Source organism: Penaeus vannamei, chromosome 18 (genome assembly GCF_042767895.1).
Source record: "Penaeus vannamei isolate JL-2024 chromosome 18, ASM4276789v1, whole genome shotgun sequence".
NCBI classification, from domain to species: domain Eukaryota; kingdom Metazoa; phylum Arthropoda; class Malacostraca; order Decapoda; family Penaeidae; genus Penaeus; species Penaeus vannamei.
The window spans coordinates 1,121,153-1,131,152 of record NC_091566.1 but is presented as its reverse complement, the minus strand read 5'-3'; the positions used below and the strand labels follow the sequence as shown (position 1 = coordinate 1,131,152).

Genomic DNA, 10,000 nt, shown 5'->3' with positions numbered 1-10,000 from the left:
GCTCTGAGCGGGCGTTACTCCGCCCCTCGGACTAGCTATGGATACCCTCAATAGGATATTAAAATACGAATAGGATTTTAATGTATTGTGTAAATAAAAATGGAATAATAAAGCAAACAGTTATATATCTATTCTTATTTGGAGCAATTTATACTTCCACTATAATACATTTCATGTGCGATATCAAGTGATGAAGAAATCATTTGTATTCACATATGTCTACATTATCGGTTTAAAGAAGGGAAAGTGATATGATTGCGATTGCTCTAAACCATGTTTTAGTTGTAATTGAATAGGTAACTCAGGGGAAAACAATAAAAAGGAAAACTCTCACACACGTACACATATATATATATAATATATATATAAAATATTCATATAATAATACACACAGTAACGGATACACAAAAATGAAAAGAAAACAAACACAATACAAAATAAAAATCTGTACATTTCGAATACTTCTCGAGTTCCTCTTCAGACGAATTAGAGGAAATGGATAAAATTCATTTATCGTCTAACTTGTTAATGTGGTGAACTTTATCCCGTAAATGAATGAAACATGCATTGGATTCTGCGGCGTACAGATCACGTTTATGCTCATTGTTATAATTATCTTTGTTATTTACAAAAGCTCTACCGGTTTCGCCTATGTAAAATTTCGGGCAGTCCTTATAAGGAATCATGAAATAGAACATTGACACAGTCCTGTCGTGTGTTACAGGAATTATTATATAATTTTTGTTCCGCATATCAATGTGCCTGACATAAAAAAACAAAAAAAAAAAAAAAAACATGAGGATATCCTAATTTCGAAAATGTTTAAAACATAACGTAGATGCCCTAAAGAACATAACGGGTGATTAAAAGAAATAAATTAGCGGTGTGGGATCGTTTTCGGTAAACTTATAATTTAAACGAGCCATTTGCATTGAATAAAAGAACGTCGATAGTAGGTAATTTACCTGAATCTACCCAGTCTACTTTAAAATAGTAGAAGAGGTTATTTAGTCAATGGGAAAAAGTCATAGAAATGCTACCTGTTCACTTGACGCACGGAAAAATATCAATATAACGAAACCAAATCGTGGCTGGAGGGAGGATAGACGGAGGGACTTCAGATTCAATCTCCTTGTATCAATTCGCAAGAACCGGGCTAAGGCTTCTTCCCATCACAATACCATCAGTTGATTTGCTTTTGAATTATATATGTATGTGTTTATATATCCATATATGTCTATACGAGTATATGTACGTATGTGTGGGTGTATATATATATACACTTATGTTTGTGTGCCTTTGTGTGGAAAGCGAGTGAGAGCGGGAAAGAGCAGGAGGGGGAGAGGGGGGGGGGATACCGATTGATACAGAGAGATCGACAGAGAAATGTATTTCATGTGCATGCTGTGTGCTACGTTTTCGAAGGGTTGTGTATGACCACAAACTAAGGTTGACGTTTCCTTAGTTGGATGCTTATTTGAATCCTTATTGACATTTGACACGATTAGGGTTGTCTATAAAGGTTGCAGGGTTTCTCTTTATAGAATTTGAAATAATAGGTAAATTAACAGAATTTCCATGATATATTGTAAAATAATAATAACAAATAAAAAAAATGATAAAAATAAAGAAGCACTGAAAGGCGCACGAAGTGTGGAGTCTCACCTTGACGAAGCCAGGAAGTCCGTTAGGCAAATGGAGTCCACTGGTATATAACTGGAGCGGTGCCACACTCACACACAATAATCCGAACCTTTTCGACATGTTCTCAGTAAGCTCCCAGAAAATACATTTCTTTACTTGATGGATCTGTCGGATTTGGATTTAAAAGTTGTTAAACAACAAAAGTACCTGAAATTGCTTTGTATTCTCTCCAGATGCTATACAATTTGACAATTTTGCAGATTTTAGTATGTGCTTTGGTGGCGGTGGTTGCCGCAGCCCCAGACCACTACGGACCACCTCACACCGGCTTCTATGGCTTTCCCAGTCCAGTCATTCCCATCCTGAAGGACGAGCGAGAGGGACCTGATGCGTCTGGAGTGTACAGCTTCGAGTTCGAGACCGGCAATGGCATCAAGCGAGAGGAACAAGGTGCCCCTCGAGGACCATCTGGCGCAGTGGCCATGCAAGGAGGATGGTCGTGAGTACAATACATGCCTTATTTTGATATATTTGCTTTTGTCAGTGATGCGTCTGCTTTTGTATTTCACCAGACCAATACTTCCAAATACAGAATTTAACAACGAACTCTACAATCTCATGTTCGTTTTTGATAATGAAGTGTTTGATTTGTGTTCAGCTTCACCTTCCCCGATGGCTCTCCCGCCGACGTGACCTTCGTCGCCGACGACGCTGGTTTCCGCGTGGAGTCCGACCTGCTGCCCACGCCCCACCCCCTCCCCGCCCACGCCATCGCCCAGATCGAGAAGGCTCGTCGGGAGGACGCAGCTGCTGCCGCTCTGAGCGGGCGTTACTCCGCCCCTCGGACTAGCTATGGATACCCTCAATAGGATCTTAAAATACGAATAGGATTAAAATGTATTGTGTAAATAAAAATGGAATAATAAAGCAAACAGATATATCATTTGGAGCAATTCATACTTCCACTATAATACATTTGATTTACTATTCATGTGCAAAATCAAATGATAAAGAAATCCTTCGTATTCACATACGTCTACATTATCGGTGCAAAGAAGGGAAAGTGAATATATGATTGCGATTGCTCTCAACCATGTTTTAGTTGTAGTTGGATAGGTAACTCAGGGGAAAACAATAAAAAGGAAAACTCACACACGTACACATATATAATATATATATTTATATATTCATATATACATACACACACAGTAACGGATGCACAAAAATGAAAAGAAAACAAACTCAATACAAAATAAAAATATGTTTGTTTAGAATACTTCTCGAGTTCCTCTTAATACGAATTAGAGGAAATGGATAAAATTCCTTTAGCGTCTATCCTGTTAATATGGTGAACTTTATCTCGAAAAAGAATGAAACATGCATTGGATTCTGCGGCGTACAGATCACGTTTATGCCCATTATTATTATTATCGTTGTTGTTATTTTCAAAAGCTCTACCGGTTTCACCTATGTAAAATTTCAAGCAGTTCTAATAAGGTATCGTGTAATAGAATATTGACACTGTCCTGTTGTGTGTTACAGGAAATATATAATTTCTATTCCGCATATGAATGTGCCGGATATTGAGCAAAAAATGAGGATATCCTAATTTTCAAAATGTTTAGACAATAACGTTTATGCCCCAAGGAACATATGAAGGTAATAAGCGAGCCATTTACATTCAATAAAAGAATGTCGATAGAAGGTATTTTACCTGAATCTACCAAAGTCTACTTTAACATAGTAGAAGTTATTTAGTCAATGGGAAAAAGTCATAGAAATGACACCTGTTCACTTGGCGCACAGAAAAATATCAATATAACGAAACCAAATCGTGGCTGGAGGGAGGATAGACGGAGGGACTTCAGATTCAATCTCCTTGTGTCAATTCGCAAGAACCGGGCTAAGGCTTCTTCCCATCACAATACCATTAGTTGGTTTTCTTTTGAATTATATATGTGTGTTTATATACCAATATATGTGTATACGAGTATATATATATATATATATATATATATATATATATATATATATATATACTAATGCTTGTGTACGTGTGGAGAGTGAGTGAGAGCGGAAAGAGCAGGAGGGGGAGGGGGGGTACCAATTGATAAAGAGATCGACAGAGAAATGTATTTCATGTACATGCTGTGTGCTCAGTTTTCGAAGGGGTGTGTATGACCACAAACTAAGGTTGACGTTTCCTTAGTTGGATGCTTATTTGAATCCTTATTGACATTTGACACGATTAGGGTTGTCTATAAAGGTTGCAGGGTTTCTCTTTATAGAATTTCAAATAGATAAATTAACAGAATTTCCTTGATATATTGTAAAATAATAGAAAGATTGAAAGAAGCATTGAAAGGCGCACGAAGTGTGGAGTCTCACCTTGACAAAGCCAGGAAGTCCGTTAGGCAAATGGAGTCCACTGGTATATAACTGGAGCGGTGCCACACTCACACACAATAATCCGAACCCTTTCGACATGTTCTCAGTAAGCTCCCAGACAATACATTTCTTTACTTGATGGATCTGTCGGATTTGGATTTAAAAGTAGTTAAACAACAAAAGTTACTGAAACTGCTCTATATTCTCTCCAGATGCTATATTTTATGACAATTCCGCAGATTTTAGTATGTGCTTTGGTGGCGGTGGTTGCCGCAGCCCCAGACCACTACGGACCACCTCAGACCGGCTTCTATGGCTTTCCCAGTCCAGTCATTCCCATCCTGAAGGACGAGCGAGAGGGACCTGATGCGTCTGGAGTGTACAGCTTCGAGTTCGAGACCGGCAATGGCATCAAGCGAGAGGAACAAGGTGCCCCTCGAGGACCATCTGGCGCAGTGGCCATGCAAGGAGGATGGTCGTGAGTATAGAGCATGGCTGGTTTTGGAACATCTGCTTTCGTCAGTGAGGCGTCTGCTTTTGTATTAAATTGGACATAAATGCGCCCATATGAAGAATTTATCAACGAATTTTATAAATTTGATGTTCACTTTTGATAATCTAGTGTTTGATTTGTGTTCAGCTTCACCTTCCCCGATGGCTCTCCCGCCGACGTGACCTTCGTCGCCGACGACGCTGGTTACCGCGTGGAGTCCGACCTGCTGCCCACGCCCCACCCCCTCCCCGCCCACGCCATCGCCCAGATCGAGAAGGCTCGTCGGGAGGACGCAGCTGCTGCCGCTCTGAGCGGGCGTTACTCCGCCCCTCGGACTAGCTATGGATACCCTCAATAGGATCTTAAAATACGAATAGGATTTTAATGTATTGTGTAAATAAAAATGGAATAATAAAGCAAACAGTAATTTATCTATTTTCATTTCGAGCAAGTTATACTTCCTCTATGATACACTTGATTCGCTATTCATGTGCAATATCAAATGATGAAAAAATCATTCGTATTTCCATACGTCTACATTATTGGTGTAAAGAAGGGAAAGTAAATATATGATTGCGATTGCTCTAAACCACGCTTTAGTTTTAGTTGGATAGATAACTCTAGAACAATAAAAAGGAAATCTCACACACATACACATATAATATAAATATCTATATATTCATACATACATACCTATACACACACACTAACAGATACACAAAGATGAAAGGAAAACAGACACGGTACGTTTCAAACACTCGAGTTCCTCTTCAGACGAATTAGAGGAAATGGATACAATTCATTTATCGTCTAACTTGTTAATGTGGTGAACTTTATCCCGTAAATGAATGAAACATGCATTGGATTCTGCGACATACAGATCACGTTTATGCTCATTGTTATAATTATCTTTGTTAGTTTCAAAAGCTCTACCGGTTTCGCCTATGTAAAATTTCGGGCAGTCCTTATAAGGAATCATGAAATAGAACATTGACACAGTCCTGTCGTGTGTTACAGGAATTATTATATAATTTCTGTTCCGCATATCAATGTGCCTGATATTGAACAAAAAATGAGGATATCCTAATTTCGAAAATGTTTAAAAAATAACGTAGATGCCCTAAGGAACATATAACGGGTGATTCGAAAAAATGAAGGTAATTAGCGGTGTGGGTTCGTTTTCGGTAAACTGATAATTTAAGAGAGTTATTTACATTCAATAAAAGAACGTCGATAGTAGGTAATTTACCTGAATCTACCCAGTCTATTTTAAAATAGTAAAAGAGGTTATTTAGTCAACGGGAAAAAGTCATAGAAATTCTACCTGTTCACTTGGCTTACACAAAAATATCAATATAACGAAACCAAATCGTGGCTGGAGGGAGGATAGACGGAGGGACTTCAGATTCAATCTCCTTGTATCAATTCGCAAGAACTGAGCTAAGGCTTCTTCCCATCACAATACCATCAGTTGATTTGCTTTTGAATTATATATGTATGTATGTTTATATATCCATATATGTGTATACGAGTATATGTACGTGTGTGTGTGTGTGTGTGTGTGTGTGTGTGTGTGTGTGTGTGTGTGTGTGTGTGTGTGTGTGTGTGTGTGTGTGTGTGTGTGTGTGTGTGTGTGTGTGTGTATGTGTTTATATATATATATATATATATATATATATATATATATATATATATATATATATATATATATATATACATACTTATGTTTGTGTGCGTTTGTGTGGAGAGCGAGTGAGAGCGGGAAAGAGCAGGAGGGGGAGGGGGGGGGGGATACCGATTGATACAGAGAGATCGACAGAGAAATGTATTTCATGTGCATGCTGTGTGCTAAGTTTTCGAAGGGGTGTGTATGACCACAAACTAAGGTTGACGTTTCCTTAGTTGGATGCTTATTTGAATCCTTATTGACATTTGACACGATTAGGGTTGTCTATAAAGGTTGCAGGGTTTCTCTTTATAGAATTTCATATTGATAAATTAACAGAATTTCCTTGATATATTGTAAAATAATAATAATAATAATAATAATAATAATAAAAAATTGAAAGAAGCATTGAAAGGCGCACGAAGTGTGGAGTCTCACCTTGACAAAGCCAGGAAGTCCGTTAGGCAAATGGAGTCCACTGGTATATAACTGGAGCGGTGCCACACTCACACACAATAATCCGAACCCTTTCGACATGTTCTCAGTAAGCTCCCAGACGATGCATATCTTTACTTCATGGATCAGTCGGATTTGGATAAAACAAAAATTCAATTAAAAAAAGGTCCTGAAATGGCTTTGTATTCTCTCCAGATGTTATACAATATGACAATTCTGCAGCTTTTAGTATGTGCTTTGGTGGCGGTGGTTGCCGCAGCCCCAGACTACTACGGACCACCTCAGACCGCCTTCTATGGCTTTCCCAGTCCAGTCATTCCCATCCTGAAGGACGAGCGAGAGGGACCTGATGCGTCTGGAGTGTACAGCTTCGAGTTCGAGACCGGCAATGGCATCAAGCGAGAGGAACAAGGTGCCCCTCGAGGACCATCTGGCGCAGTGGCCATGCAAGGAGGATGGTCGTGAGTACAATGCATGACTGCTTTTGGTACATCTGTTTTCGTCAATGAGGCGTCTGCTTTTATATCAAATTGAACATAAATGCTTCCCAATAGAGAATTTAACAACGAATTCTATATATCTGATGTTCACTTTTGATAATCAAGTGTTTGATTTGCGTTCAGCTTCACCTTCCCCGATGGCTCTCCCGCCGACGTGACCTTCGTCGCCGACGACGCTGGTTTCCGCGTGGAGTCCGACCTGCTGCCCACGCCCCACCCCCTCCCCGCCCACGCCATCGCCCAGATCGAGAAGGCTCGTCGGGAGGACGCAGCTGCTGCCGCTCTGAGCGGGCGTTACTCCGCCCCTCGGACTAGCTATGGATACCCTCAATAGGATCTTAAAATACGAATAGGATTTTAATGTATTGTGTAAATAAAAATGGAATAATAAAGCAAACAGTAATTTATCTATTTTCATTTGGAGCAATTTATACTTCCTCTATAATACATTTGATTTGCTATTCATGTGCAATATCAAATGATGAAGAAATCCTTCGTATTCACATACGTCTACATTATCGGTGTAAAGAAGGGAAAGTGAATATATGATTGCGATTGCTCTAAACCATGTTTTAGTTTTAGTTGGATAGATAACTCAGGGGAAAACAATAAAAAGGAAAGCTCATACAGGTACACATATATGATATGTATATTTATATATTCATATATGCATACACACATAGTAACGGATGCACAAAAATGAAAAGAAAACAAACACAATACAAAATAAAAAAATGTTTGTTTAGAATACTTCTCGAGTTCCTCTTCAGACGAATTAGAGGAAATGGATAAAATTCATTTAATGTCTCTCCTGTTAAGGTGAACTTTATCCCGTAAATGAACGAAACATGCATTGGATTCTGCGACATACAGATCACGTTTATGCTCATTGTTATAATTATCATTATTTTCAAAAGCTCTACCGGTTTCGCTTATGTAAAATTTCGAGAATCATGAAATAGAACGTTGACACAGTCCTGTCGTGTGTTACAGGAATTATTATATAATTTTTTTTCTGTATTTCAATATGACTGATATTAAACAAAAAATGAGGATATCCTAATTTCGAAAATGTTTAAAAAATAACGTAGATGCCCTAAGGAACATACAACAGGTGATTCGAAAAAAATGAAGGTAATTAGCAGTGTGGGTTCGTTTTCGGTAAACTGATAATTTAAGCGAGCCATTTACATTGAATAAAAGAACGTCGATAGTAGGTAATTTACCTGAATCTACCCAGTATACTTTAAAATAGTAAAAGAGGTTATTTAGTCAATGGGAAAAAGTCATAGAAATGACACCTGTTCACTTGGCGCACGGAAAAATATCAATATAACGAAACCAAATCGTGGCTGGAGGGAGGATAGACGGAGGGACTTCAGATTCAATCTCCTTGTATCAATTCGCAAGAACCGGGCTAAGGCTTCTTCCCATCACAATACCATCAGTTGATTTGCTTTTGAATTATATATGTATGTGTGTTTATATATATTCATATATGTATACGAGTATATTAACGTATGTATTTGTGTGTATATATATACACTTATGTTTGTGTGCCTTTGTGTGGAGAGCGAGTGAGAGCGGGAAAGAGCAGGAGGGGGAGGGGGGGGGGGATACCGATTGATACAGAGATCAACAGAGAAATGTATTTCATGTGCAAGCTGTGTGCTCAGTTTTCGAAGGGATGTGTATAACCACAAACTAAGGTTGACGTTTCCTTAGTTGGATGCTTATTTGAATCCTTATTGACATTTGACACGATTTGGGTTGTCTATAAAGGTTGCAGGGTTTATCTTTATAGTATTCCAAATAGATAAATTAACAGAATTTCCTTGATATATTGTAAAATAATAATAATAATAATAATAATAATAATAATAATAATAATAAAATGAAAGAAGCATTGAAAGGCGCACGAAGTGTGGAGTCTCACCTTGACAAAGCCAGGAAGTCCGTTAGGCAAATGGAGTCCACTGGTATATAACTGGAGCGGTGCCACACTCACACACAATAATCCGAACCCTTTCGACATGTTCTCAGTAAGCTCCTAGACGATGCATATCTTTACTTGATGGATCAGTGGGATTTGGAATTAAAACTAGTTAAACAACAAAAGTACCTGAAATTGCTTTGTATTCTCTCCAGATGCTATACAATTTGACAATTTTACAGATTTTAGTATGTGCTTTGGTGGCGGTGGTTGCCGCGGCCCCAGACCACTACGGACCACCTCAGACCGCCTTCTATGGCTTTCCCAGTCCAGTCATTCCCATCCTGAAGGACGAGCGAGAGGGACCTGATGCGTCTGGAGTGTACAGCTTCGAGTTCGAGACCGGCAATGGCATCAAGCGAGAGGAACAAGGTGTTCCTCGAGGACCATCTGGCGCAGTGGTCATGCAAGGAGGATGGTCGTGAGTACAATACATGCCTTATTTTGATATATTTGCTTTTGTCAGTGATGCGTAAGCTTTAGTATTTCACCAGACCAATACTTCCAAATATAGAATTTAACAACGAACTCTACAATCTTATGTTCCTTTTTGATAATCTAATCTTTGATTTGTGTTCAGCTTCACCTTCCCCGATGGCTCTCCCGCCGACGTGACCTTCGTCGCCGACGACGCTGGTTTCCGCGTGGAGTCCGACCTGCTGCCCACGCCCCACCCCCTCCCCGCCCACGCCATCGCCCAGATCGAGAAGGCTCGTCGGGAGGACGCAGCTGTTGCCGCTCTGAGCGGGCGTTACTCTGCCCCTCGGACTGGCTATGGATACCCTCAATAGGATCTTAAAATATGAATAGGATTATAATGTATTGTGTAAATAAAAATGGAATAATAAAGCAAACAGATA

The 10,000-nt window shown here is 39.2% G+C and overlaps 5 protein-coding genes across 5 annotated transcripts in view; all 5 read left to right on the top strand.

Annotated features, from left to right (window-relative positions):
- Nucleotides 1–99, top strand: part of LOC113817146 (cuticle protein AM1199-like) — an 858-nt gene extending 759 nt beyond the window's left edge. The window contains exon 3 of the mRNA XM_070133527.1: nucleotides 1–99. This exon is cut by the window's left edge and continues 157 nt beyond it. Within this exon, the coding sequence (XP_069989628.1) occupies nucleotides 1–54 (54 nt within the window). The 3' untranslated portion in view covers nucleotides 55–99.
- Nucleotides 100–1,762: 1,663 nt separating this feature from the next.
- LOC138864886 (cuticle protein AM1199-like) lies at nucleotides 1,763–2,534 on the top strand. Its single transcript, XM_070133526.1, has 3 exons — nucleotides 1,763–1,771; nucleotides 1,905–2,143; nucleotides 2,303–2,534. Exons 1-3 carry the CDS (start codon nucleotides 1,763–1,765, stop codon nucleotides 2,511–2,513), a joined length of 459 nt encoding a protein of 152 aa, XP_069989627.1. The 3' UTR covers nucleotides 2,514–2,534.
- A 1,595-nt stretch (nucleotides 2,535–4,129) lies between these two features.
- On the top strand, nucleotides 4,130–4,942 carry LOC113817144 (cuticle protein AM1199-like). Its single transcript, XM_070133525.1, has 3 exons — nucleotides 4,130–4,138; nucleotides 4,272–4,510; nucleotides 4,673–4,942. The coding sequence occupies exons 1-3, from the start codon at nucleotides 4,130–4,132 to the stop codon at nucleotides 4,881–4,883; spliced, it is 459 nt and encodes a 152-aa protein (XP_069989626.1). The 3' UTR covers nucleotides 4,884–4,942.
- Nucleotides 4,943–6,726: 1,784 nt separating this feature from the next.
- LOC138864885 (cuticle protein AM1199-like) lies at nucleotides 6,727–7,540 on the top strand. Its single transcript, XM_070133524.1, has 3 exons — nucleotides 6,727–6,735; nucleotides 6,870–7,108; nucleotides 7,271–7,540. The coding sequence occupies exons 1-3, from the start codon at nucleotides 6,727–6,729 to the stop codon at nucleotides 7,479–7,481; spliced, it is 459 nt and encodes a 152-aa protein (XP_069989625.1). The 3' UTR covers nucleotides 7,482–7,540.
- Nucleotides 7,541–9,180: 1,640 nt separating this feature from the next.
- On the top strand, nucleotides 9,181–9,931 carry LOC138864884 (cuticle protein AM1239-like). The gene is made up of 3 exons (XM_070133523.1): nucleotides 9,181–9,189; nucleotides 9,323–9,561; nucleotides 9,721–9,931. Exons 1-3 carry the CDS (start codon nucleotides 9,181–9,183, stop codon nucleotides 9,929–9,931), a joined length of 459 nt encoding a protein of 152 aa, XP_069989624.1.
- The last annotated feature ends 69 nt before the right edge of the window (nucleotides 9,932–10,000 follow it).